At 37.3% G+C, this 26339-nt stretch overlaps 3 protein-coding genes across 4 annotated transcripts; 2 read left to right on the forward strand and 1 right to left on the reverse strand.

Annotated features, from left to right (window-relative positions):
• Window positions 1-8837: 8837 nt before the first annotated feature.
• LOC108984393 (peroxisome biogenesis protein 22-like) lies at window positions 8838-15748 on the reverse strand. Of its 2 annotated transcripts, none has more exons than XM_018956328.2 (8): window positions 15473-15748; window positions 13997-14233; window positions 13857-13904; window positions 11299-11355; window positions 11112-11213; window positions 10248-10313; window positions 9329-9430; window positions 8838-9202 (listed from the first exon to the last, which is right to left on the reverse strand). In XM_018956328.2, exons 1-8 carry the CDS (start codon window positions 15575-15577, stop codon window positions 9098-9100), a joined length of 822 nt encoding a protein of 273 aa, XP_018811873.1. In that variant the 5' UTR covers window positions 15578-15748; the 3' UTR covers window positions 8838-9097. The 2 variants fall into 2 exon arrangements, with proteins under 2 accessions (XP_018811873.1, XP_018811874.1); XM_018956329.2 differs by having other exon boundaries at window positions 11202-11213; window positions 15473-15741.
• A 2279-nt stretch (window positions 15749-18027) lies between these two features.
• Window positions 18028-23284, forward strand: LOC118349637 (protein FAR1-RELATED SEQUENCE 5-like). The gene is made up of 2 exons (XM_035695135.1): window positions 18028-18169; window positions 22365-23284. Exons 1-2 carry the CDS (start codon window positions 18028-18030, stop codon window positions 23282-23284), a joined length of 1062 nt encoding a protein of 353 aa, XP_035551028.1.
• Window positions 23285-23476: 192 nt separating this feature from the next.
• LOC118349638 (protein FAR1-RELATED SEQUENCE 5-like) lies at window positions 23477-24142 on the forward strand. Its single transcript, XM_035695136.1, has one exon. It carries the CDS (start codon window positions 23477-23479, stop codon window positions 24140-24142), a length of 666 nt encoding a protein of 221 aa, XP_035551029.1.
• Window positions 24143-26339: the final 2197 nt, after the last annotated feature.

Below are 26339 nucleotides of genomic sequence, written 5' to 3' on the forward strand. Positions count from 1 at the left end.
TAACCCGCTCGAGGTGGTTGTTGAACCTGGTGGCTCGTTCTCAAAGGTAACCTGCTCGAGGCGGTTGTAAAGTATGGTGGCTCGTTCCCAAAGATAACCCGCTTGAGGCAGTTGTAGAGCATGGTGACTCGTTTTCGAAGGTAACCCACTCGTTGGAGAGGGTCGTGTGGTGTTCTGACCTCCACGCCCGTTCAATGGCGATCTCTGGAGAGGGTCGTGTGGTCTTTCCAACCTCCACGCACGTTCGTTTGGAGAGGGTCATGTGGTCTTTTCGACCTCCACACTTGTTCATTTGGAGTGGGTCGTGTGGTCTTTGTGACCTCCACACCAATTCATTTGGAAAGGGACATGTAATCTTTCCGACCTCCACGCCCATTCGTTTGGAGAGGGCCGAGTGGTCTTTCCAACCTCCACACCCATTCGTTTAGAGAGGGCAGTGTGGTCTTTCCGACCTCCAGGCCAGTTCGTTGGGAGATGGTCGTGTGGTCTTTGTGACCTCCACGCTAATTCATTTGGAGAGGGCCATGTGGTATTTCCGACCTCCATGCCAATTTGTTTTGAGAGGGTCGTGTCGTCTTTCCGACCTCCACTCCTGTTCGTTTGGAAAGGGCCAAGTGGTCTGCTGACCTCCATGCCTATTCGTTTGGAAAGGCTCATGTGGTCTTCTGACCTCCACACCTATTCGATTGCACCGCGAGTGTGTGACTCAACTTTTGGTTGCACCACGTCCTAAGAAGTTCTCACACAAAATAAAATAGATAAGTGTAATACAAATTACAAGTTTGAGATTTGTGAACCTGAGCCTCCCCTCTAAAGCGTGGTGAAGGCTGGTCATACATGGGTGATGCCCGCAGGTAGCCATGCCTTGGCACGGGCAGTGATAGAACCACATATGCTTTTCACTGAGACCTTGGTCTGGTTGCATGGTGGAGATGTCGGTTTTGTTGTCTGCCGAAAGGCGTGGATCTTGTTGGTCGCCAAGGGGTGTTGGTGTTGTAGCCCGCCAAGTGGCGCGGGTCTTGTTGCTCGCCAAGGGGCGCGAGTCTTCTTCTGGTTGCTAAGTGGGTCGTGGGGTCCTTTGACTTCCACGCCCTTCTTGATTGCTGAGTGGGTCGTGGGGTCCTTTGACCTCCACACCCTTCTTGATTGTTGAGTGGGTCATGTGGTTCTTTGACCTCCACACCCTTCTTAATTGCTAAGTGGGTCGTGTGGTTCTTTGACTCCACGCCCTTCTTAATTGCTGAGTGGGTCATGGGGTACTTTGATCTCTACGCCCTTCTTGATTGCACCGCGTCCTGAGAGATTTTCACTAACACGAAATAGGTAAGTGTAATAAAAATTACAAGTTTGAGATTTGTAAACTTGAGCCCTCCCGCTAATGTGTGGTGAAGGCTGGTGATACATGGGCGATGCTCGCAGGTAGCCATGCCTTGTTACGGGCAATGACAGAACCACAAATGCTTTCCACAAAGACCTTAGTCTGGTTGCATGGTGGAGGTGTCGGGTCTGTTACTCGCCGAGAGACATTGGTATGGTTACTTACCCAAGGCGTTAGTCTTGTTGCTCGTCGAGGGGCATTGGGCTTGTTATCGGCCGAGGGGCGCAAGTCTTGTTTCCCGCCAAGTGGCACAGGTCTTGTTTCCCACCAAGGGGCGCTGCCCATCATGAACGTAGCTAGCAATTGAGAGATATTATCTGCACTTGTGCGAATCTGCACTTGTTTTGTTGTTACAGTATACCCCTCTCGGATTTTCCTTTTAATGCGCAGATGTTTAATAGAAGAAATAAGAGACAAAAAGTGAGAGATCTTATCTGAACTTTTGGTCGGTGATACGAAGGAGTCTTTTCGGTTGGTTCACATTGGGCATGAGCAACGTTTCCATAGTCTGGGACTTTCTTGCTGGTTACAGGAGTTCCGACGTTTTCTGATGTCCTCCCTCTTAGCAACACCACCACTGGCAGCTCCAGGCAGCTAGAGTTCGCAACGTGCAGCATCGCTGGTATTGATCTCTTGTGGTGAGCACCATTGGGCATGAGCAACGTGATATGAAGGAGTCTTTTCGGTTGGTTCACATTGGGCATGAGCAATGTTTCCATGGTCTGGGACGTTCTTGCTGGTTACAGGAGTTCCGGCATTTTCTGATGTCCTCCCTCTTAGCAACACCACCACTGGCAGCTCCAGGCAGCTAGAGTTCGCAACGTGCAGCATCACTGGTATTGATCTCTTGTGGTGAGCACCATTGATGGCGGCTAGGAGTGATGGGGAACAACACCTCCGTGGTCGGGGACCATTGTGTCGGGGCAGAAGAAGCCGGTGTCTTAGGTGGTGGTTGGCAGCGGTTCTGCAGGCACATGAACACTTGACTTCTTTTTTGGGAAACGTGCATGGTGCGGTTGACGACACCTTGTGGGGTGATGCAGCGAGCAGAGTGACGGGGGAGAGGAGTGCTGGTGATGGACGTCGTCGGCGAGTTGTGTGGTGGTCACTGACACCCTTGCTGGCTGGTGAGTTGTTGGCAGATGGACCTGCCAGTAGCATGTTGCTCCTTGGTCGTTGGCGGCTCGGCTCTGTCCTAGTGCTTGGCCCAGTGGCCAAAGTCATGCCTAGCCACTCACGAAGGTGGCAGGCAACAGGCACGGCAAGCTCCGCAGGGGGGCTGAGTCAACGGACATGTTGGATGTTAGCATTGATTTTCTCTGCCTGCAACGTCGTGGCCAGTGTGGATGGCTCCCGGCGTCGAGGAAACACCCTACCGGAGATACAAATTGCCAGCGGTGAGGTGGAGGCTTGTGGCAAACCTGCCAGCTCACAGACGGCTGGTTTGCAAACCTTCATGGTGGTCGGCGACGTGCTTCCTTTGCACACACTATGGTCGACGTGAGTGGCTCCATGGTGAAGGAAATAACCAGCCGGCAATAGATAGCACCGACAGTTTCGGTGACTGCCAGTGACGTCTCCACCAATTCATAGACGCCAATGCGTGAACCTCCAGCAGCTGGCGGCCTCTTATCGCAGCACACACAACGCTCTAATCCGCCGTCATTGTATCTCTGACACCGTCGCATCACGGTGTATTACCGGCCGATCAATGGTGTGCACAGGTTCTGCCTGGTGATGGAACTGGGTGCATGTCTTGAATGGAACTGGGTGCACGTTGTACGTGCCCAGTGCATACTGCACGTGCAGTATGCTTCCCGTGTTCTTTCTCCTTTTTTTATTTTTTTTTACCATTCACTATAGCATTAGGAGAATAAAAAATAGGAAATAATAAAGTTGAAGAGATCTTATATGGTTTTTAGAGACAATCTTGTGAGTCGCAAATTTCCCCTACTCTCCTTTCCAGCATTAAGAAATCACGGTTTGCCTGTGATAGCATAGTAGTTGACATGTGAAAATCATGTTGAAATCTGTAAAGATCCCATAGATAGCACCACTGTTAAGGACGTGTTTCACACTACCAACCACACAGATCACATGCAACAAATGAAGGGGCAGCAATGGTTGTCATGTGGAGTCTCTGTTGCCAAAGTCGGTATAGCAATATGAGAGCAAATGTATGTAAAGAAGAAGTGAATCAAGTTGAGTTTTTGTTACCTCTTGTAGGCTATTTATAGAGGTTATTTTCTTAAAGTGATAGAGTTCAATTTACCTTGTGAAATATTTTTCTTTTAAGAGTCTAAGTCTATCTCTTATTAGGAGTTTGAGTCATTTTTTCTTAGAAATCTAAGTTCCTTCTTGACTTTATCTCTTAGCTAAAATTATGGGGGCTCAAATATCTCTTCAAGGAGGTCTTCCCATATAAAAAATCAATGCCTTCCTATACCCAAAATGCTATTCAAATAAGAAACGAGCACACACCCATTATATATGGATGGAAAATGCTATTCAAATAAGAAACGAGCGTTTATATAATTTTAGAGTAATATTACGTATAGTCGTGAAATGCGTAAGCGTCGTGCAGACGCTTTGAGAAAGAGTGGGGTTTATTATTAAAAAATTAATTTCTTTTCATGTGAGTCTCGTATTTATTCATTTTTTTCAAAGCGACTGCATAGAGCTTGCACACTCACGACTACAAATATCATTTCTCATCATTTTAATGTCCATGTCTTAATGGCTAAAGACCAGTTGGTTTGTTCCAAACTACTCGATGAGAGGAGAAAGAGCATAGGGCGCGGGGGAGAGAAGAGAGAAAGGAAAAATGGGAGAGGAGAGAAAGAAGAGAATCAGGAGGGGAGAGGAAAAGAAAAATCTGGAGGGGAGAGAAAGAGCAGAGAATCGAAAGGAGAGAGGAGAATCGGGGATCGAAAGGGGAGAGGAGAGAATCGAAAGGGGAGAGAAGATGGAAATGAATAAAGTTGATTTAATAAGATGTGATCAATTCATCTCATACATGTTGAAATGCTATTGGTCGGTGTGAAAATGAGTATCGCACCTAACTGTTTCTGAGCATTTCTAATATAAGAGCTCAAATTTGAAGGCTTGCCCCCAAAACGTGAAAATAGAAGAAGTTGGTTTCAGTGAAAATTGCGAACTAACAAAAAAAAAAGGTAGTTTCGGATTACGGTTACTCAATTCTCATCTCTAATCGGATAGGAAACATATCTATTTCACATAATTACAGTCGGGCAATGTATAAAGATTATTAATTTCACACCGTGTAATCTCTCTGCCAATCTACATTTCCAATCCGTAGATGCGGTACGTTTCACTTCAAGCATTTTCCCCCATTTTCGTTCTACTTTTTGGTGTTCGCAGAAACCCGATTCTTTGACGATTTGAGAGTAGTTTCGGATTACGTTTGTTTTTTCTGTTTTATGTTCTTTCTTTTAAGAATAAATATAGATAGAAGTTATTATTGAGAGTATCCATTTTGTACATATGATGTGACATCATCGAAACCACACATCTCTCCAAGTGAGTGTTGAGAACAATCAACTAGAAGCAACCACGCAGTGAGTGTAAAGTGTACACTGCTATAATGACTTCTCTCTGACATTACTCTTCTTCTAATACCAACGGTGGAATTTCGTTGATAAGCTGCAAAATTTTTTGGAGAGCACATTGCTGCATTTACGTAATGCTTTTTTCGCTTTCTTCGTTCTTTATAAAAGAGAAATCTGTATATTTATTTATTTGCTTGTTTGTTCTTTCTTTGTGAACGAGAATTTGATTTTAACGTGTGAGCTTGATTTCTGGGTATTTTTTTTGAGATTGTTCTGTTCTACTTGTGGAAGGCACGTTGAATAATCATGGATATGGTAAATAGAATGCTGGAATCTATTTGATATTCTCACTTCAGCGCAAAAAACACAAGGAAGGCTATATGAAGTATGTGTTGGTGCTTTATAAAAATATTTTTGTTTGCTGAAAACAATTAAGGAATTAATCGAAAACTGTTCCCTATTTTTTGAACGGCCCGAACCAAGGAATCCCTTAGATATGATCCAAAATGGATCTTGTTCTATCGTTGATCAGAGATTTCTCTATGAACAATACGAATCGGAGTTTGAAGAAGGGGAACGAGAAGGAGTCCTCGAACGGCAACAGATAGAGGAGGATTTATTCAATCACATAGTTTGGGCTCCTAGAATATGGCGCCCTTGGGCCTTTCGATATAATCAAATAGAAAGGCCCAACGAATTGGGATTTCCCTATTGGGCTAGGTCATTTCGGGGCAAGCGGATCATTTATGATGAAGAGGATGAGCTTCAAGAGAATGATTCGGAGTTCAGTACTTCTGAGATTTTTGAATAGTAATATTCAAGGAAAAACCCAATATGTTTCTTTAAAATTTTTAATTATACATTTTTTTTTAGTTTTAGTTTTAACTAAACTGTGCCTTCTTAGGTGGTACTTCTTGTTGAACAGATTCAATGTGTGAAACGTTTAAAGGAACATGGAATCAGGAAAGACTTGGACTGGAACTTTTATCTCTTTTGGAAATAAAATCTCAATTTCACCTGAGTTCAAAGTAGTCATGAGTTTGTTTCAGGTTTAAATAGTAATTCAATGTGAAAAATAGGGGTTGAAGTTAGTTTGTGCAGTGGAGGGAAGAGTTCTTTGATTGAGTAGGAAAGCGAAATGAACTAGGATCGGACTGGAATGGGCAAATAGAATTTCTGAAAGTGATGCTCCAATTAAAAAAAAAAAGCTTCTCAATTGTCCAAAAATTACCTGTATGGAATATTGCTCTAAGTGGAGTCATGGATGAGATATTGAACTTTGGTAATCTATGATTTACTGAAAGATTAAAGTGTTCATTAACTTTATACAGAAATATGGAAAAGAGGAGAGACTGTCAAAGGAGCTGGAAACTTGTTAGTGAACTCTACAACTTGTTAAAGTAAAGGTTTGGAATCAAGTCCCACCTTCATCAGAATACAGGTTTCATGGGGGGGAATGAGGCCCGTTGCTCAGTATAGACAGATGACGTGAAGGAAAACCCTGGTTATGTTGTCGCCGCAGAAAAATGTGCCATGTTGATTAACTCATTGCACTTTTAATTTCCAGATCAGTCTTTTGGTTTAGGAGTAAATAAGGACTAGTTGTTTTTCTTATATCTTAAAGGGGGAGACTGGAGTTGTCTGGTTGTCTTGTTTTTAGAGCAATTATCAAGGTGGCTGCTTTCTAGTGAGATCATGGCCTGAATGAGAGATTTGCTGAAGTTATATATAGGAAAATTTTGAGTTTCCACTATAACTCTTTTTTCATTGTATGTTGGTGCATTTTCTTCAGCATTTTTTGATTTGGAGTGCATTGCTCCTTGTTGAAGGTTGACATCTTTGGTAGTTAGTGGTATTGTTCTGGCAGTTGATAATGTAACTGCCCCCAAGAGATGTGTGATTTGCTAGAGGGAATAAGATTTGGTTTATCAGTTTTTTTTTTGTTTTTTTTTTTGTATGCTTTGTTTTGGGTCCCATGCTCAAGGCACACGTCAATTTTTTAAATGGGTTGGAAGAAACTTCCTCCAACCCAGTTTAGAGGAAAACTCTACTAATTACACCTGTATATTAATTGGGTTTTCTGGTTTTCCTTTGCCAGATTTCAATGCCTGTTATTATGTGGAAAAAAAAAATACCATTGGCATTGTTATGGTTGATCTTAATAGGAAAACTTTTGTTAGTAATTGTAGAAGAGGTAGTCTGTGCACATCTTCTCTATCACTGTTCTTTTAGTAGAGTTGGTTCAGATTGTATTTCTCATTTTCAAGTATTGCTTGACTTTCAAATCATTTTTTACTTCAGATGGGCTATGATCAAGTGTGAATGGATCATGTTATTGCAATGATGACTATGCCATTTGTGAGAGTTATCTCTTGTCACCAAGCTTCTACTTTGTTTATTTAATGCATAGGTTGTTCCCAATCATGAGAATTTTTTTTTTTTTACTGTATCCACTTCGATTCTGTCACAAACATATCTTTCATAATTTTTAGTATATCTATTGTGTAGGAAACAAACATGACTAAGAAAAGCCAAAGCAACATTGCTGCTGCCACTGCAAATACTCTTGACAATGAGAATAATTTGGACAGATAAAATGTTGGAGAATTATCTTGACGTATGTATTAGTGAGATTCAGGCTGGTAACCGCCCAAGAACACATTTTAATAAGATAGGGGTGGAGAAACGTGATAAACAAATTTAGTGAAAAGATGGGCAGACAATATTCTTATAAACAACTTAAGAACAAACTGGATAATTTGAAAAAGAGAAATGATAGTTGCAGACTTGCAGTCGTGGGTACGTAAACGTCGTGCAATCACTTTGAAAAAAAAATGAATAAATATTGGACTTACATGAAAAAAAAAATTAATTAATTTTTTAATAGTGAACCTTACTCTTTTTTAAAATAACTACACAACGTTTGTGCACTCTACAACTATATATAACATTAATTAATTTTTTAATAGTGAACCTCACTCTTTTTTAAAACGACTACACAACGTTTGTACATTCTTCAACTGTATGAAGCATTACTACTTGAAAAAAGATTAGAATATTTGGATGAAATTGATACGAAATGAAACTGGTCATGGATGGGATCCTGTGAAAAAAACAATTGATGCTACAGAGGCTTGGTGGGCAAAAAAGTTGCAGATATTATACTTTTACCTATGTTTTCTCTCATGTTGTTTAACAATATAACTACCACCAATGAGAGGGCTTGGGCACCTTCCTCTAGGCTGGTTTTTGATGATATTGGTTCCGCAACTGATGCAGGTGTGAGGTGTGTCAAGGATAACAATGTGTTGTTAGAGCGTTTAGGTGACTCGGATGACGAATCCGATCACGATGCAAATGACAGTGAGACACCAGGATAAAGGAAATAAATGGTTTAGTTCTAGAGTCCAAGTTAGGAAAAGGAAAAAAACAAGTTCAAGTCATTGATCAACATGATATTAAAGAGGTTATGGATGTTGTCTTCGAGATTATCAAGATAGAAAATAACATTGACATTCTTAGAAATTTGATAAAGTTGTAATAATGAGATAAGATGAGATGATTTTTGTATCCAAACGAACCCTGGAGAAGAAATGACACTATTCTTTAAGATATAGAAAAAATTATTAGGCACTCTGAAAGTATGAATAACGTGTTAATCCCATCATATTCCTACATGTCATGTAATTAAAATTACTTATATAAACATCAATTTCCTATATATAATAGGATGAAAGTACCACACATCCATACTTCGGGAGCACCTTAATAATTACTTGAAAGCATAATTATAGGACAAGCAAGACATCCACCAAAACTAGCCAACTGGCCTGCACTGAAGTTACAATGACAGACAGACAAACAAGAGACAAAATTGAAATAAGGCGACATTTTTGGAATACGATACAAACAGCATCCATTTGATTAAATTTCCGATGTCCAAGTTTGAATGTGGACCAAATCTATTACACAAATTTTAAAGAACATTGGAGGACTACAAAGTTTTCGTCTGAATACCAACCGTATGAGTACCCAAAGAACATTCTGCTGTATCGAGCAGAAACTTGAGGTACGGGGAAAATTTAGAAGGGAGAAAGACAACCTAACAAAAGTTCAAATTATATTTGCACCTTTTTACTGGTTTTCAGAATTAGACACATCCAAAGAACTGTTCCAAGGATGGGGCGCTGAATACATTCGGGGCAGTCCGTTCGGGTTTGGTAGGAGATATGTGAAGTTGATATTTGATGAATCTCTGTAACAAAATAAGTATAATATTAAGAAGGTATGCATTATGATGCTTTATATATTGATATCAAAACATTACAAACATGATTGCGGATAAATATCTATAAAATGATGATTTGTGGCAATAACATACAGCTAACTGTGAAATGATTTCAGGATTTGAGTCAATATGCCAATCTGGTTCCAATTGCCGTACAAAAGATGACCGACCAATCTCTGTACTACAGAAAAGAACCTGCAACGCATTTCACAATTGAATAACTATGAAATATAATATCAACAACAGCAACAACAATAATAAGAAGAAGAAAAAGAAGAAACAAGTAACTGAAATGGGGAAACCTAATCAGTAAGAAGAATTGCAACCTTTAATCACTTGAAAGTTATCCTAGCCAATAGAACTGATAAGCCAAATGGAAACATCATGTTGCAGAGTCTAATCTTTCCAGAGAGGATTGTGTCCATGCATTTCTTCACTACAACGCCAAATCGGTATGTGTTTGTGTGTTTTCATTCTCTGTGCCCATAATTATGCTCAATGTTGTTTTTCAACAGCAATAGCCCTCAGTGAGCATGCCTAACCCACCAATTATTATCACTCTTGTTCACGGCCACGTGCTAGACACAGTGTTCTTGTCAATAATGGTGCTTGCCCTGATGTTATTATAGTCAATTCATTGTAGGCTACAAGAAAGAAGAAAATGCCAACATCCAAGGCTATCATCCCTGATTAGGTTTGAGTTACTTCATAATTTTCCCAGATTCCAATTTCAGCCAAGGTCATTCAAACATGTCCAGTGAGTGGCAGTTTGTTATTCTTTTTGTAAGATGTGTCCCACTACTTGACATAAGGCTGAAGGCCTATGCTTGTTATCATATGGTATACAGACCGAGTGTAATTGTTACAAGGTTACATTGTGTATTTTGGCGTCACACATGTAAGCCCACACACATGCACAGCTAGTAAATGCATATCCAACAATTCCACGACATTAAAATAAGATTGTGAATAGATTATGGTCACATAATGCTCAGAAGCGACATTTATTTACCTTGTCTTTGACCAGACCACCAGATGTGAAAACCCCAGCATCTTCTAAAGCCAGAAGAACCTTTTTCTGTAGACAAAAGTTTATCACACATATGAAAAGATTTAATGTTTTAAGTAAAAAAGTATAATACAGAAGCAAGAAAGCTCTACAATAGAGCAGTCTGCAGAATGAATTTTACTTCAAGCCACTAACAATTAGCTGAGACTAGGATAACACAACCCCAACCATGTTGATACTAAAATAGAAGTTTTAACAACCAAGTACGAAGCACAAACAAATTATTGTCTTAGATTCTTTTTTTTTTTTTTTTTTTGTATGTATGAGGTAAATTTCATTGATGCGAATGAACTAGGCATAGCCTGTGTACACAGGGAGTATACAAAAAATTGTCTTAGATTCTTACATGTCAACATATCCAAATTTGTCTCTATAGATGGTACAAATTTTGCAGGCCACAAGTCAGCCCAGATGATAAAGTATATGGTACCATAACATTGTAAAATCCTTGTAAAATAAACATATTACAAGCACAAGAAACCCAAGCAGAGGGGAAGCAGGCAAAATATATTTTAACCTCAACCATTAGTAAATACTAATAGTACACTTTCTTTTTAATATTCTCATATTTAAGAAAATGCTAATACCGTGTTACGGTATCAGCACTGTAAAAATAGTTAACAAATTTTGAACATGGTAAACATGCAGAAAGGTACAAGAGTATGGGCACGGCAAACACATGCAGTTAAGTGCTTGAAAACTTTCCCACTGGCATTATAAAGCAAATCACGACACAGCATATTCTCAGAAAAATATAATATTGGTTAACTGTCACAGAATAAAATAGTTAAAAAGGCCTGTACGCACTTCACTTTCATCATCCAAAACTGTTTCCATAAGATAAAGATCACAAAATTTCGTGATTTCCAACAGTACTTCCAGCACAGAGGACCTTACAGTAGCTTGTTTCTGCCATAAAAATAGTAAACAACATCAGTCTTTTTCCAGGCTGCATTTACAACAACAGAGTTCACTAAACAAAGAGTTGCATCACCTGGATCTCCTCTGGACTACTTTCCTCGAGGATCACTCCGACTAAACGACAGGTTACCTACAGACAGAGAAAAGTCTTAAATCAAATAAGCAAAACAAACTATAATTTATATGAAGCGATTTCTTTCGTAAAGTACTGAATACTAGCAAATTACCAGTGGTGATACATTTCCTACAAGCGCATTAAACCTAGACCAAAACTAAAAGTGGAAATCAAACTAGAATTTTAACGCAGTTAAACTCGGTGGAAATTAATTTCATAACAAGCAGTAGAGAGCTGAGAAGCACGTTAATAAGGGAGTGGAACAAGAGGCTTCCAATCACTTAAAACACAGAAAAAGCTGAACTCATAGGTGTTGTCTTCTAAATAAAATGATGTGGTAGTGGGCAGCAGAGAAAACTTCAGACATCCAGAACAACAGTAGCAGCCAAATTTACAAATGTAGTCACATTTCAGATGGAAGCTTTAGCTGATATAAAACAAATAAACCAAGAGATTCAAGAATTCCTCAGCAATAATGGTGGGAAGATAGTATCTTGAGACTTGAAGCACACCTTGCATTTAATGTACATCGATCCACAGCTCACTATATATATACACACATGAACACTCTAGTTCCAAATGCAAATATTATTTCAACAGTCAGATAATCACACTCTTGTTCTTGAAATCCGTTTAACACCATAATCTGGTGTATCAAACCTAAACCAGAAAAGAGTCAGTTACAGACTTGCTTTATTGAAAGTAGGTGTTAAATTTAGTAGGACATGGTATTGAGGAAATAACTTTTTAATGTGTGAACGTCTACTGGTGTTTGCTCATAAGAAAAAGGAATATCTATTGGTGTTACTTTGCTATCTTCTACCCCTTAATTCCACTACCATATCTTAGATAAGGAATATACATTTTTTTTTATCGGTAAACAAATTTTTGTTGATCAAAAGAAGGCAAATGCCCAAGTATACGGGACATAGAGCAACGCCCATGCGTGCTAGTTTAGAGAGATAAGGAATATACAATTATACGTGTATATATATCTCATTGTGCTTTGCCATGTTATCAAAAAAATCATTAGGCTTTCTATTCATATTGAATAGGGAAATTAGTCACTCCTCGTACTTCAAAGCATTACCAAATTTTCTTAAGCTTTTAACTTTATTAAATAGATCCTTGAAGTTTAAGCTGTTATCAAATTGATCATTCTGTCTATATTCTGTTGATTTTTCTAACACAATGCTAATAAAATGCCAATTATTCCCTCAAAGAAAAGATTTTTCAACAAAACAAGGATCTCCACAACCGTGGAGGGGCATTGAGGTCTATGGCTCACGACCTCCATGGTCTCTATTTCTTGGGGTGGGCATTTCACAAGCATTTTGTTAAAAAAAACTCGAGAGAATAAAGATGGAATGGTCTATTTGATAATGGCTAATACCAAAAAATAGTCTAATCTGCTTAAAAAAGATACTAAAGGTTTTAAACCCAAGTCTTCTCACATATAGCCTATTCGTGCAAATTTCACATTTTATACAAGTAATCTAACCTCTTAAGCAAATTAACTCGAAGTCAAACCTTTGAGAAATCCTTCTATTATAACATTTCTTGGTTATATTCTTCAAGTATTTATTATTATAATACTTGGTCGATTATATGCTCCGCATATCATAGAAGCTTATGATTCCCATCTGAAAGCCACACTGCCCTTCAAAAGCTTAATGAGTTATAAAACCTAAACCTAGAAAGAAACATCAAAAACATTATTGCAACCAATCAAAAACCAACTTGTCGCAGATTGTTAGTAGGTGGACTTCATAATTTAATATCTTTGCTTATAGTTTTTGGTATCTTGTTTTCCTAAAGAATATTGCGAGGTTGTCATAAAGCATAAGAACTAAACATTGGAGACTGTGAATTGCTGAAACTTATCAGCATCGGTGATATTCTATAACATTGTCCATGCATTATACATGAACTGTGTGAATTTAACTTAGGCCTCGTTTGTTTTCACAATCACAACTATTCTCATCTCATCTCATTTCATCTCATCTAATAATCATTACCACTTTTACAAATTCACACACAAAATAAAATAAACAATTCAAATTTTTCAAATCTCAAAGCAAAAATAATATTAAAAAAATATATTCTAACAATATTTTATTCAACTTTCAACTTTTATCTCAACTCATCTCATTTCATATGCGAAAACAAATGAAGCTTATTATATTAATTTACTTCAGAACACTTGATACAAAGAAAATCAAAGAATCCTCCACCCAGCATATTTGATTGGTAAATCTATAGGCAGGCAACAGTTCCGTCCTTCATGGCCATTGAACTTTTTTACAATATCTTCACCAAAATAGAGAAATCACTTATTTTCACGTTGACAAAGAAAAGGACAAGATTGATTATTATGGATTTTAGTTTAAATTTTGTGGCTGTTTGAGAACCATTACTACGTCCTTAAGCCTTCCTGTAAATAATATGTCTGTGATAACAAAAACAACATAATCTTGGTTAGGTAACAAGACTATCATAAAGCATCTGCCAATTACCTTTCTTCCCTCACTCAGTTTCTGCCTTACAATTTGCCCCAAAGTTGGCTGAAAAAGGGGAAATTAGCAACTTAAGATAAATCATGCCAACGTAAAGTAATATATAATTCAAATGTAGTGTAAAATAACTCAACACTAACCTTTACCGACTGAAAGAACTCATCAACAACATTTTGCGCTCTCGAATTCTCCAAGGATGAAGAAATTCCAGGAAGTAGTGGATTTGCATTCGAAAGCGTATTAACACCAGAACTGCTAGGTGTACCGGCTTGCCGTTTGGGTTGCCTTCTTCGAGGTTGATTAGGTGATCTCAAAAGCCTCCAAGTGAAGACTATTGCAATAGCAAGCCCCGCAATGGCCCCAACAGATCGTGAATTCTGTTACCATGTTGAAAGTGGTGAGAAACACCAAATCATTCCAGATAGAAATCTGTGTAGGGGATAATCCCTAATCACAAGATAAAAACTAACAATATATTGAATCCATGTAATGTTACATTGAAGGAAGGCCTGTAGAAACTTATTTTTATTTGATGTCTAGAAATCAAAATAAGTTGTTTGACATGCAACTTATCAAAAAACTTATTTTTATGTCTAGACATCATTTCTTTCTTTCATTACCTCTTCCTTTCTTTTGATAGCACACGAGTAACCAATATACTTTTTATAGAGTTTCATTAAGCTTACCAAACTTTGGTTATAGGTCCATCAGGCTTCAACTCCCTCCTAATTTTGGGAACAATTACTAGAATAAACATGCCAAGGACTTGATGCCATGTTTAGCCTACTGAATGGTGCAATAGCAACCTTACTGATCGGGCATTGCATAGTCCTACTATCAATGAAATAATTCCAAACTCCTTAACACTCAAAAGTACGAAGTGCACAGATATGTGAAAACAATATGATCCTCAAGACACCGATTCAAATAAGCTTGGTAAAGTACTAAAAGTGTTAAAAAAAATTCAAGTAGTTCCACTAGCACAAGATTACTCCTTTAACCATGTCAGCAATGCCTTAACACTGCCCTCTATCTTCTGTTCTGCTTGGCTTGCAACAAAGAGCTTGACTTTCAAGTAGTATTAGGGAGGTCAAGATTTTAACTAATATGGACAAATATAATGTCTCCAAACAAATATAAAATATGGTGAAAGAAAAAGATTATTTTTGTATCCAATTCTATCCTCAAGTAATGACCACTAGGCCTCACTAACTCAAATTCAAATGCGATACAGCTTAATATTTTCGCTAAAACGACAGAAAGATTAATTAAAACCATCAAATCTTGTGAGAATCTATCTTTTTTCAGGCAATCTATAACACCAAAATATATAGATTTTCTTTATCAGAAACAGCCATAATTGTCAATCAATGTTCGTTTGTAAATCAATGTTTCTTAGAGAATCTAAACCAGGAAGTAATATTCAAGCAAGAACCTAATTCGGAAAAACTAAAACTATAGCATGAGGTAATAAAAACCATTAGGTTACTGGAAACATTTGGAAAAGAAGGACGGATTCTTGACATGAAATGAGCAGCAGATCCGCCATGGAACTTCGAATGAGTGTCACAAATCGATATCAGGGGTTGGAAGCAAAAGGAGTGGGATGTACGAACCAGGTTCTGGAGCGAGATAGGGAGGAGTTTGGAAATCTTGACGGTGAGATAAGCCCCAAAGCGCTTCATAAGCTGGACCAGCTCTTGTTTGGAGGACTCCGCCATGGCCGAACCCAATCAAAGTTAACAAACAAACGTCGAGAGCGACTAAATTCTCAAGTCCATCGCTTGCAGAATTCAGATTTTGGAGACACGAGAGAGAGAGAGATTAGGCTTCGCGTCAACGAACGAAAGGAGAGAGAGAATGTCTTTTGACGGGGATTTTTACATTTCTTTCCTTAAGACAAACGTTTTTCTTGTCTTATAATTAATAATTCTTTTTTTTTAAATATAAAATATAGTATAATTCTTGTCTTATAATTATAATTCAAGATAAAATATAGTATTATTTTCTTTTAAAAAAATAATTATTTAAATTTATAATATATCAACAAGTATAACTAATAATTTAAGATAAAATATAATATATTTTTTAAAAACAATTATTATTTATAAATCTTATAAAATATCTATTAAGCATATTATACTAAAATTAGAAAGAAAACATGGTTAAAAAAATTTATAAATACCATTTAAAAAGACTGATGATAAGTGCGTCCCGGAATATTGCTCTACTTTTTCTTTCAAATAATGATATAGACAATTATTTATTTTACAATTGATTTATGTGAAATTGTCACCTCATCAAAGTTATTGAAAAAAAAATCAATGTTAGCCATCGAATTTTATTTTTAAATTCTACAAAGATATTGTAAAAAACAAATGTTGTATATATGGGTCTTATTAATGGAGTATAATTAATATTCTTAATGTCTTAATTTGCACAACAGACCGGAAGGGAGGAAAGAATCATCATCGGCCCACGGTAATGATTCGGATTTCGTTACGGTGTTCTTCAAGTTCATCTATATGATAAATAATAAATAAGTAAATAAAAAGAGATATAGAAATTTACACGGTTCAGTATAATGCCTACATCCACAAGTTGTTTGGGGGTGAAATCCACTATGATTGATGAATTTACAATCTTTTATGATCTCGCATATTACTCAATACAATAGAGAAATTTATGGGAGATCCTTTGGAGTCGTTGTGTGGTGGAGTTCCTGTAGGGAGAGCTTGTGGAGAGATCATGTGTGTAGAGAACATATTGAGAGTTCTTTCATTTTGTGGGGGATCCCCTCATATATATAGGTACAACTTGCCTTGTAAAATCTTTTCCTGTTAGAAGTCTAAGTCACTTTTCGTTTAGAAGTTTGTATGTCTTTCCTCTTAGGAGTCTAAGTCAACTTGTCCTGTCTATTCTTGGCTTTATCTCTTAACTTGATTTTCGACCTTATATTGAGGCTAAATTATAGGCTGTTGATTTGACCCCTACAAATATCTTACACCAAACTGTGGAATTGATCATTTACTCAATCTCCATTACAAACCCAATAACTCTTTCAAATAGGGAGTGGAGGATCAGTTGAATCAGGACTCAGTGCCAACTGAATAAGGCCTGATCCAGCTTTGCTACGTACAGTCGCTGATGGGGAGTCGCTATGAAATCAGCTGATGTGGCACAACGCTACATCAGCGCCACGAAGGAAAAAAAATGAAATAAAAAACAAATGAAAAAGCAGGAGAACTCTGTTTGATCTTAGAAGAAAAAGATATGAAAGATGACAGTATAGATCTCGGTTCCTCTCTCATCTCATTGCCCTCTATCTCAGACTAAACCACAAAGTTGATCTCTATCGCTCACCAAGACTATCGAGTTTGATACAGTTGTCTTTGTCGATTGTCGTCACAATGCAAGGACATTGAAGTCAGTCCGTGTAACAATTTGCAAATTCTGTATAATAGAGAAACTAGGATTTGTATTGAATTGTAGGATAATCTCCTTCGAGGGGAGTGCCTCTAGAAAGTTTAGAGAGAGAGAGAAAGAGAGAGAAACTACCAGACTAACAAACTGATGAAATTTTGCATAAGGATGACATACAGGTCGTGGCTCTCTAATAGGGACTGACACTAGGAAAAACAAACAGATTCCCCTCTAGAAGGCTTACAAAATAACTACTAGAAAACAAGTAAAAATATGAATTGGGCGTCAAGCCCATGGACCTTACACGTTGGACTACCAATTTTATTAATGAGATTCAGGCTTATAGTAACCCATACTTCACCTACTCATAACCTGGCCCATAACGATAGCCCAACAATAACCCTAATCTCTTTTTCATCTCGCCTTCAGTCTTCTTTCCTGCATTCGAACCCTAAGGCTAATGAGATGTGTGACAGAGTCCTCCCCTTCACAGCACCTTTCCCACAAGGTGGGGGAATGATTCTTTCAGCCTCTCGCACAGCTCCCACATGGTGTCGTTGGCTAATTGTCCCTACCATTGAACCAGGAACTATGTGAGGGGCTAGTTCTTAAAGTTGCAAACTCGTCTGGCCATGATGCGTTTTGGTTTTGGTTTGAGGACCCCGGCGGCATTTATGGGTGGTAGTGTGGGTAGGTAGACATTCCATTGGCCAAGTCTCCTCTTCAACTACGACACATGAAACATTGGATGGATGGTTGTCGTGGCAGGCAACAGGAGCTTGTATGCGATGGATCCCACCCGCCCAAGGATTGGGAATGGCCCATAGAAGGCCAACTTCACGTTTCTTCGATGGTCCACTGTAAAGTTGTCGTTATGGTTGGAGTCAAAGGTAAACTTGATCCCCAACTTGAAATGTTTGTTCCTTTCGCTTTACATCCACATACCTTTTCATTATGTCTTGTGCCTTTTGAAGATTGTGCTTGAGTATTGCTAGCATTTGATCTCTTGTTTATAAAGTCTCTTCCATTGTTTCCACTCGAGAAAGGCCTGGGACAAAACTAGTCAGTTTAGGAGGGGGTACCCATACAATGCATGGAAAGGGTTGAACTTTGTCGATGAGTGTTGAGTGGTGTAGTATCACCATTCAGCTAGAGGAACCCACAAAGCCCAATTTTTCTTTTCTTCTTCTTTTTTTTTTTTTTTTTGTGTGTGTTTACTTCTTTGAAAGAATTAATCACTTATTATAAGCGATACGCTAAGCAATGCAGTTTTGGGGTATGACACAAATAAGTGAGAGAGGAAAGGATGAGAGTGTCAGATATGTCACGATTGGTTGTGCTCATGGTGGCAAGGCACATAATAGGATGTCGAATGTAGCCAAGCCACATTCGATAGGAAAGACGGACTATAAGGCAAAGATAAATGCCTTAAAAATCGATGAGATGTTGTAGTTGACAATGGTTCAGAATACCCACAATCATAGCCTAAGTCCACAGAAATATCGATTCTTTTGATGCAATAGAGAAGTGAGTGACTCATTAAAGAAAGTCTTAGATACAAATATTCTGGTTGGCATCCGAATGAATAAGAGTTTCAACTCTATTGTCGTTGACATGAGTGGATTTGAGAACCTTCTATTCTTGAAGAAAGATTGTTGCAATTATATTAATAAGGCATGACACTTACAACTTCGGAAAGGTGGTGCTAGAGTGCTCTGTGAGAGCGAGCGAGCGAGACACTGAGTGAGCTGATATCTACAATAGAGAGGGATTTGTGAGCTTGGAAGACTGAGATAGAGCCTATAAGGCAAGCAAGCTTCGACCAAGTCTGCGAGGGCCAAGGGAGAGGAGAGTGTCTGAGAGTGAGTTCTAAGAGTGAGAGTGCTGAGTGTACAATGAGAGAATCAAGAGGAAGACTGAGGAGTGTCTTCTTGTAGAAAGAAATTCGAGTAAATGACTAAACCGATGCCGTTTCTGTCATCAAATCCGGTTATTAAGTATTAATAGATACAACCGAATTATTTCAAAATTCAATTGGAATTCCTTCGTTTCTTACTCGTTTCAATTTGAGTTGGCTAAATCGGGTAGGAAAATTCGGGTCGGGCTGGTTAAGCGACTTAAATTTACAGTCCTAACTAAAAGATCTGATTCTATTTTCAAATAGGTATGTAGAGTATACTATCCACATTACTTAAATGGTAAGATTTGATTTGTAATATTCAAATTTTAAAATTTATCTTCCAAATCAAATTATTCCATATAAGGTATATGTGGTGTAGATGCCTTAGAATAGTAGTACTCCTAAATCAAGTCATGACATGTAAGTACTTTATTAGCTGTGTTATCCACATTGACTTATATATCAATTCTTCTATATGCAACCACCGATGCGGAATCGGCTGACATGGCAGCTGATAATTTAATTAAAAAAAAACCCGAGCAAGTGAAATATGTAGGAGAAGAAATGGAGGGAAAGCAAAAAAGCAAAAAGAAGAAAACACTCTCACTCAGCCTCTGAACCTCCGATTCTTCTCTGAACCAAGAACCGTCTGTGGTCGCCACCGTGGACCTAACCGGTTGTTGCCGTCTAACGTTCATCACACATTCCAGATCTGAGCCACCGTCGACATGGGTTGGGCTTTCCAAATCTAAGTAGTCGCAAACAGGTTCTTCCAACCACGGTTCTTCTAGTATTTATTGAACTTCTTTTGGACTTGATTTTCTGTTGTTCTTTCACATATTCTCTTCTTTGGCAATTCGTAGTTGATAATGGCAAACATTGAATCTAACAGACAGCATAAACATTGGCTTTGGCTGCCCTTAAAATGGCCATTTAGAACGCCACTTTTTGACAAGATGCTTGGACTTCAATAGTTCTTCACTTTGACATTCATATTGTATCAAGGAAATAGAAGGTATGAAATCTATTGTGTCCACTAGAATATAGACTAAATGAAGTCTATAAATACTGCACTGTGTTGGTCATATTGTATCAAGGATATACAAGCTATGAAATGAATTATACTCGGTCCAAATTCTTCTCTGTGATGTTTTATCAAATAGGTGTAGTGCAACTCTGTTTTTATAGACTAATATATTTGTTTTTATATATTAGGACCAGCTAGCTAGCTAGCTATACCTCATCATGATTACAGTAATATTATCATGATCTTCCGTTGCTATTGTATTTCTCCATGCATTAACTTCTAATTGACTTCTAATTTATTATATATTATCAAGTAAACAAGTGAAGCTTTACTTTAAACAAACCTTATGCTTTCTATTGGAGTTTCGGATTTTGCTTTTCAAAGCAGACTTATATTAATCCATCATGTTTAAGCTAATCTCATTGGATTAATTGAGCATTTTTTTTCATTGTTTTGAAGTCCATTAATCTGATACTTAATAAGCTTGTGGGAGGTTGTTTATATTAATATATGCTAATATGTGCTATGTCTCATCAAATCTAAGCAAAAGAGATGCGGATTAATTTTTTTTCTTCAGCTGTTTAGGCTAATCATTATTTGTGTTAAGTCTAATCTGCAGTTGATAATTCGATTATATATTAGAAAAAAGTTGGAAAAAAACATGATATTTGCAATCAGAGAAAGAATCATGGTGGGATGCTTCGAGTTGATAATTATTTCCTTAAGAAAATATTTGCTTAATTAGCCACCCATCGATTTGATTCAATAGGTGTGCATCCCATGATATATCAGACACTGAATGTTGAAAACAGCCTTTATTCATCAATATTATCTATACATAGGCATGCAATGAGAAATTAACAAAATACGTAGCCTCGACAATTATGTTTTACAAGAACAAAAAACTGAGTAAGACCAGGAGGAGTAAGGAAGACGTGCATTTTGAATTATACAAAGGTTTTTTTTTCTTTCTTTTCTATATTAAAGAAGTGTATTCCTCTTATCTCCAGCACTTTATAATATCCTTATACAGTAGTACTGATGATTATATCAACAGCTTCAGCTTCTTCTCTTTTTTATGTTTACAAAGAGAGAATTAATCTTTCATTGGAGTTTCTCCATCTTGTTATTACAAAACAATGACATACTAATTAATTAAACTACAAGTCAATTGATCAAACATACATACAAAGTGTGCTAAAGAAAAGATGAAAAAAAAAATTCCACATTTCATCTTAAAGAAATATCATGATAAGATATAAAATCGTCGTAAACCAACAACAAACATGGAAAAAATATTATGATATGGGTAATATTGGTACTTTGCCCCCCATTTGGAAACCATATTTGCATTGTCACATGCTCATAAATAAAATAAATATTAAACATTTATTTGAAATGAAATCCATTGTACTAATTCATAGATTTTAATGTGGTTTGAGTTCTACAATATTGCTATTGACAAGATGCATTTGTCTCCCTCTCAGCATGGAAAAAGGAAAAGAACATCCATCTACCCTAAGACCATATAGCTCAAATCCCTCATCCACAGTATGTTATTTTATTTGCAATATATCAATAACATTAGATTCGAGATTAGTTGATTTTTATTTTCTCAACATAACAATAATTTATCCAATAACATTTCAGGACATACCATCAACTTCTCCAAACATCTCAATACATGGTTACTATGAACCCCAATCCACAGTATGTTATTTAATTTAATATATCAATAACATTAGATTCAAGATTAGTTGATATTTATTTTCTCAACACATCAATAATTTATCCAATAACATTTCAGGACATATCATCAACTTCTCCAAACATCTCAATGCACGGTTACTATGGACCAGTGCCTGCATGGTCACTGGGTTTTCTCCCATTTTCCGCTGTCAACCAATATCCAAGCAATGTACAAGTTGTGATGTCATGTTTTCCGTTTAATTTTAATAAGTTGATTTTTTTGAAAAGTTAAATTGCAGTTGGTTATTTTGAAGAGTTTAATTGCATTTTTTTTCTTTTTGCCAGAATGCTAGTTACCCATTTCAACATGGCATGGAAGACCAGTTGTCTCTCAGCAATACCTCTGTTACAAGTAGATTTCTCGATACGAAGGATAATAGACCCTCAGTTGGGTAAACTAAATCGACAGCTACATCTTCTAGAGTTGAAGAAATTCATCCTAATAGACTAGATGCACAAGAAATCGAGTATGGTAGTGCCGGAACATCTGAGAAAGTGCAAATTGATGGTGATGATGAGCCAGTTTCGAGGAAGGAGTTTAATTCCTTAGAAGATTTAATGAGTTATTATAAGGAATATGGCAAAAAATGTGGGTTTGGGGTGATGACAAAAATTAGTGAGAGGAAAGAGGATGAGACTGTGAGATATGTCACTCTTGTCTGTGCCCATGGAGGGAAGGCCCGAAATAGGACTATAAATGTCGCCAACCCATGTCCGACAGGAAAGACGGAATGTAAGACAAAAATTAATGCCTTAAAAGTTGCTGATTGTAAGTTTCGGCTGACTACAGTTCACAATATCCACAACCACAGTCTCAATCCAAAGAAATCTCGCTTCTTTCGATGTAATAGAGAAGTGAGTGAATCCGTTAAAAGGGTCTTAAATACAAATGATTTGGCCGGCATCCGAATAAATAAGAGTTTCGGGTCTCTTGTTGTTGGCGCGGGTGGTTTTGAAAACCTCCCGTTTTTGACAAAGGATTGCCGTAACTACATCGATAAGGCACGGCATCTACGATTGGGTGCAGGTGGTGTTAGAATACTTCGAGACTACTTTTTACAGATGCAGTACAAAAATCCTGGATTTTTTGCACTAATGGATTTGGATGATAACAGAAGGTTAAAAAATATTTTTTGGGCAGACCCCCGTAGTAAAACAGCCTACCAATATTTGGGGGATGTCATTACCTTCGACACCACATACTTGACGATCCGATATAGGTTGCCATTTACATCATTTGTTGGTGTAAACCACCATGGGCAGTCCATTTTGTTGGAAGCTGGCTTGATTTCCTCTAAGGATACCGAGACCTTCGTGTGGTTATTCTAAACTTGGTTGCAGTGTATGGATGGTATAGCACTGAAGGCTATTATCACTGACTAAGACAGAGCCATGAAAAATGCAATTACAATTGTTTTCCCAGAAATTCGACATAGATTTTGCCTGTGACATATACTTAAGAAAGTCCCTGAAAAGCTTGGTTGTTATGGTTCTTACAAAACTGGAATGAAAACTGTACTGATGAAATATGTGTATGACACACAAACACTAGAAGAGTTTGAAAAATGTTTGGATGAGTTGATTAGCATGTACAGCTTGCATGAGAATGTCTGGTTGCAGAGTTTATACACTAAGTGTGAGCATTGGATACCGGCCTTCTTGAAAAATGTTTTTTGGGCTGGAATGAGTATAACGCAGCGGAGTGAGAGCATGAATACCTTCTTTGATGGTTATGTTCATGCTAAGACAAACTTGAAAGAGTTTGTCGATCAGTATGATAATGCCTTGAAAAAGAAGATTGAGAATGAAAATTGCGCGGACTTCCAGTCATTCAACGTCACAATTCCCTGCATCTCTAGAGCTCCAATTGAAAAGAGATATCAAGATTTGTACACAAATGCTAAATTCAGGGAAGTTCAACACCAACTTGCCGACATTATCAACTTGGATCCAGTTTTACTTAAGGCGAATGCTACAGTCAAGACCTATCTAGTAGAGGATGAAATTCGTGCTAAAGATTTTACTAAGCTGGTTACACATTCAGTGGATTTTAGTGAGGACAATGCAGTCGCCAAGTATTCTTGTGGTTTATTTCAAATGAGGGAGATAGTGTGCCGGCACATCTTCGCCGTCTTCAAATGTAACGGGATTAAGACAATACCAAATAGATACATTTTGGATCGATAGAGGAAGGATATCAAAAGAAGATACACGTTAATCCATAGGGGCTATGATGTAGGGGATCAACGAGAAAATGCTAATAGATATTCAAGTCTGTTAAATATCTGTTATAAAATTATTACTTGTGCGGCGAGTTCGAAAAAGCATACTGAGGATGCAACGACTAAGTTAAATGTAATGATTGAGTTATAAGAAGCAAACCAAGAACCTCCATCAATGATTGAAAAGTGTTTAAATGTCGATGTCACGACAAAGGACACAACTACAATTGGTAGTTCAACAAAAGTACTTAGTCCACGTATTATGCGAGGAAAAGGCAGACCCTCATCTCTAAAGAGAGCATACAGGATGGAGAGAGACCTGCGAAAAGTTAAGGAGAAGACGAAGAAAGCACAGGGAAAGGGAAAATGCAAATAGGTCCAGATTTGTAATATTACTTGTTTACTTAAATTTTCATATAAATGCTATCTGACAAATTGATTACTATTTTATTAGCGAGATGGGGAAGATACACCAATCGTGGACACTTGCAGGAGGCTATTTTGTCCTTCCGATTTGGACGTCTCCAATGTTGGATACCTGCAAGTAATATAATAAGTATATATTTATATTTGAGTTATGATTTATTGCTATGTTTTTTACAAGTATTTATCATCAGGTTATTCCAGAAAGCATACCAGCTATTAACATTAGTGAAACCCAACCTCGAGAAACAGTACTTCAAAGTCAAGAAAGCATAAGTGGATCCAAACTATAACGGTATTTTAATGATATTAGTTGACAACACATTAAATTGAGTTAATATTTTTTACAGATGTAATTTGGGTTTGATGGATCACAACCACGAGAATGATATGATTATCGTGGGTATGTATTAGATAATATTATTCTTATTCTTCTTTTTCCTTTATGTCAATCTATGTCAATTTGAGAAGCATTTGAGTAGTTTGAATATGAAAGGTCTTTGGAAATGAGACTTTGGACCATTTCGGGGATTCTTTCTTTCATTTTTTCGTTTTATTTTTTAATTGATGGTTCTTTTTTGTTTTAAATTTAGAAATAGTGTTTTGAAATGCAACATTAAGAACATGCTGATTATGTGTAATTAACGCCCCTGTTTTGATGGTTCTTTTTGTTTCAAACTTCATTCAATGCAATTAATCTTTGTATTTTGTTCACCATAGTGCTGTTTGTTCACATTTATATATGCATTGGAATGAAATCTGAGACCCTCCTTCAATCTATTTGGAAGTTGCTGAACCTTGGTCTATTCAGTTCATTGGATATTGAAATAGGTCAATGTGTCACAATTCTAACATTACAAACAGCAGTGTGGTTTTAACGAGTCAATGTGCCATGATTTTAACATGACAAACTGATTTAGGCTAGGATATTAAACTTTGGTCTCCAAACAGCTATGTGTAAATGTGTCATGGTTTTAACATGACAAACTGATTTAGGCTAGGTTTTAACATGACAAGGATTTGGTTGATGCATGTGCCCAACACTCATTAATGGTTAGATACTAAAACCAGAATGAAAAAAAAAAAAAAAATTGATTAAAACTGATTGTTTCAAAGTCTGTGTCTAAAGTTGTCTATATTGATTTTATTGATGACATATATTGTTTGGTTAATTAGTGGTTTTTTTGGTATTTGAGGTAGATTTTATTGATTGTATTGACAGAATTGTAGGCCTGAAGACTGGAAGCAGTTTTGAGTACTTGATGAGCAAAAGTAGCATACAACTGGCAATCATGGCTATGTGTAGAACTTGTATTCTGCTGTATCGAAGCAGTTTTGAGCGCTTTCAAGAATTATGGCTATGTATATGACTTGTGTATTGTTACTTTTGTGTTTGATTTTACGTGGGACATTACATGGGAAATTACTCCAGGACATGCACCTTGTGGTTTATTTTTTTATATCATTCTTATATATTTTTTTTTTATTTCGAGAAAGTTCAGGACATGAGAAAAGAAAAGTTGTTAAAATTTTTCTCACTTTTAGTAAAATATCCATTCTCTTGATGGAATCTCGTTGGTATAATTGACATGGTATCAGATGGGTGGGACACACATGATGCCTTGTTAAACCAATGGTTTCCTTGCAGTTACTCATTTGACTATTCTTATTATTGTACGTGGTCTAAAAGTTCTGTTTGGTTTGAGTTTACTTCTATCCAAAGCAATCTGGCAATAACC

Source organism: Juglans regia, chromosome 10 (assembly GCF_001411555.2).
Source record: "Juglans regia cultivar Chandler chromosome 10, Walnut 2.0, whole genome shotgun sequence".
In the NCBI taxonomy this organism is placed as follows: domain Eukaryota; kingdom Viridiplantae; phylum Streptophyta; class Magnoliopsida; order Fagales; family Juglandaceae; genus Juglans; species Juglans regia.

What these genes read in the sequence shown, in the direction of transcription:
- LOC108984393 (XM_018956328.2), bottom strand. Translation starts at nt 15,577, where the DNA reads ATGGCGGAGTCCTCCAAACAAGAGCTGGTCCAGCTTATGAAGCGCTTT. An exon ending in CTATCTCGCTCCAGAACCTG is followed by an intron (nt 14,234 to 15,472) that starts GTTCGTACATCC and finishes ACATGGTAACAG; the next exon opens with AATTCACGATCTGTTGGGGC. An exon ending in GTAGTCCAGAGGAGATCCAG is followed by an intron (nt 11,214 to 11,298) that starts GTGATGCAACTC and finishes TTTTTATGGCAG; the next exon opens with AAACAAGCTACTGTAAGGTC.
- LOC118349637 (XM_035695135.1), top strand. Translation starts at nt 18,028, where the DNA reads ATGGATGGTTGTCGTGGCAGGCAACAGGAGCTTGTATGCGATGGATCC. An exon ending in CGTTATGGTTGGAGTCAAAG is followed by an intron (nt 18,170 to 22,364) that starts GTAAACTTGATC and finishes CTAAATCGACAG; the next exon opens with CTACATCTTCTAGAGTTGAA.
- LOC118349638 (XM_035695136.1), top strand. Translation starts at nt 23,477, where the DNA reads ATGAAATATGTGTATGACACACAAACACTAGAAGAGTTTGAAAAATGT.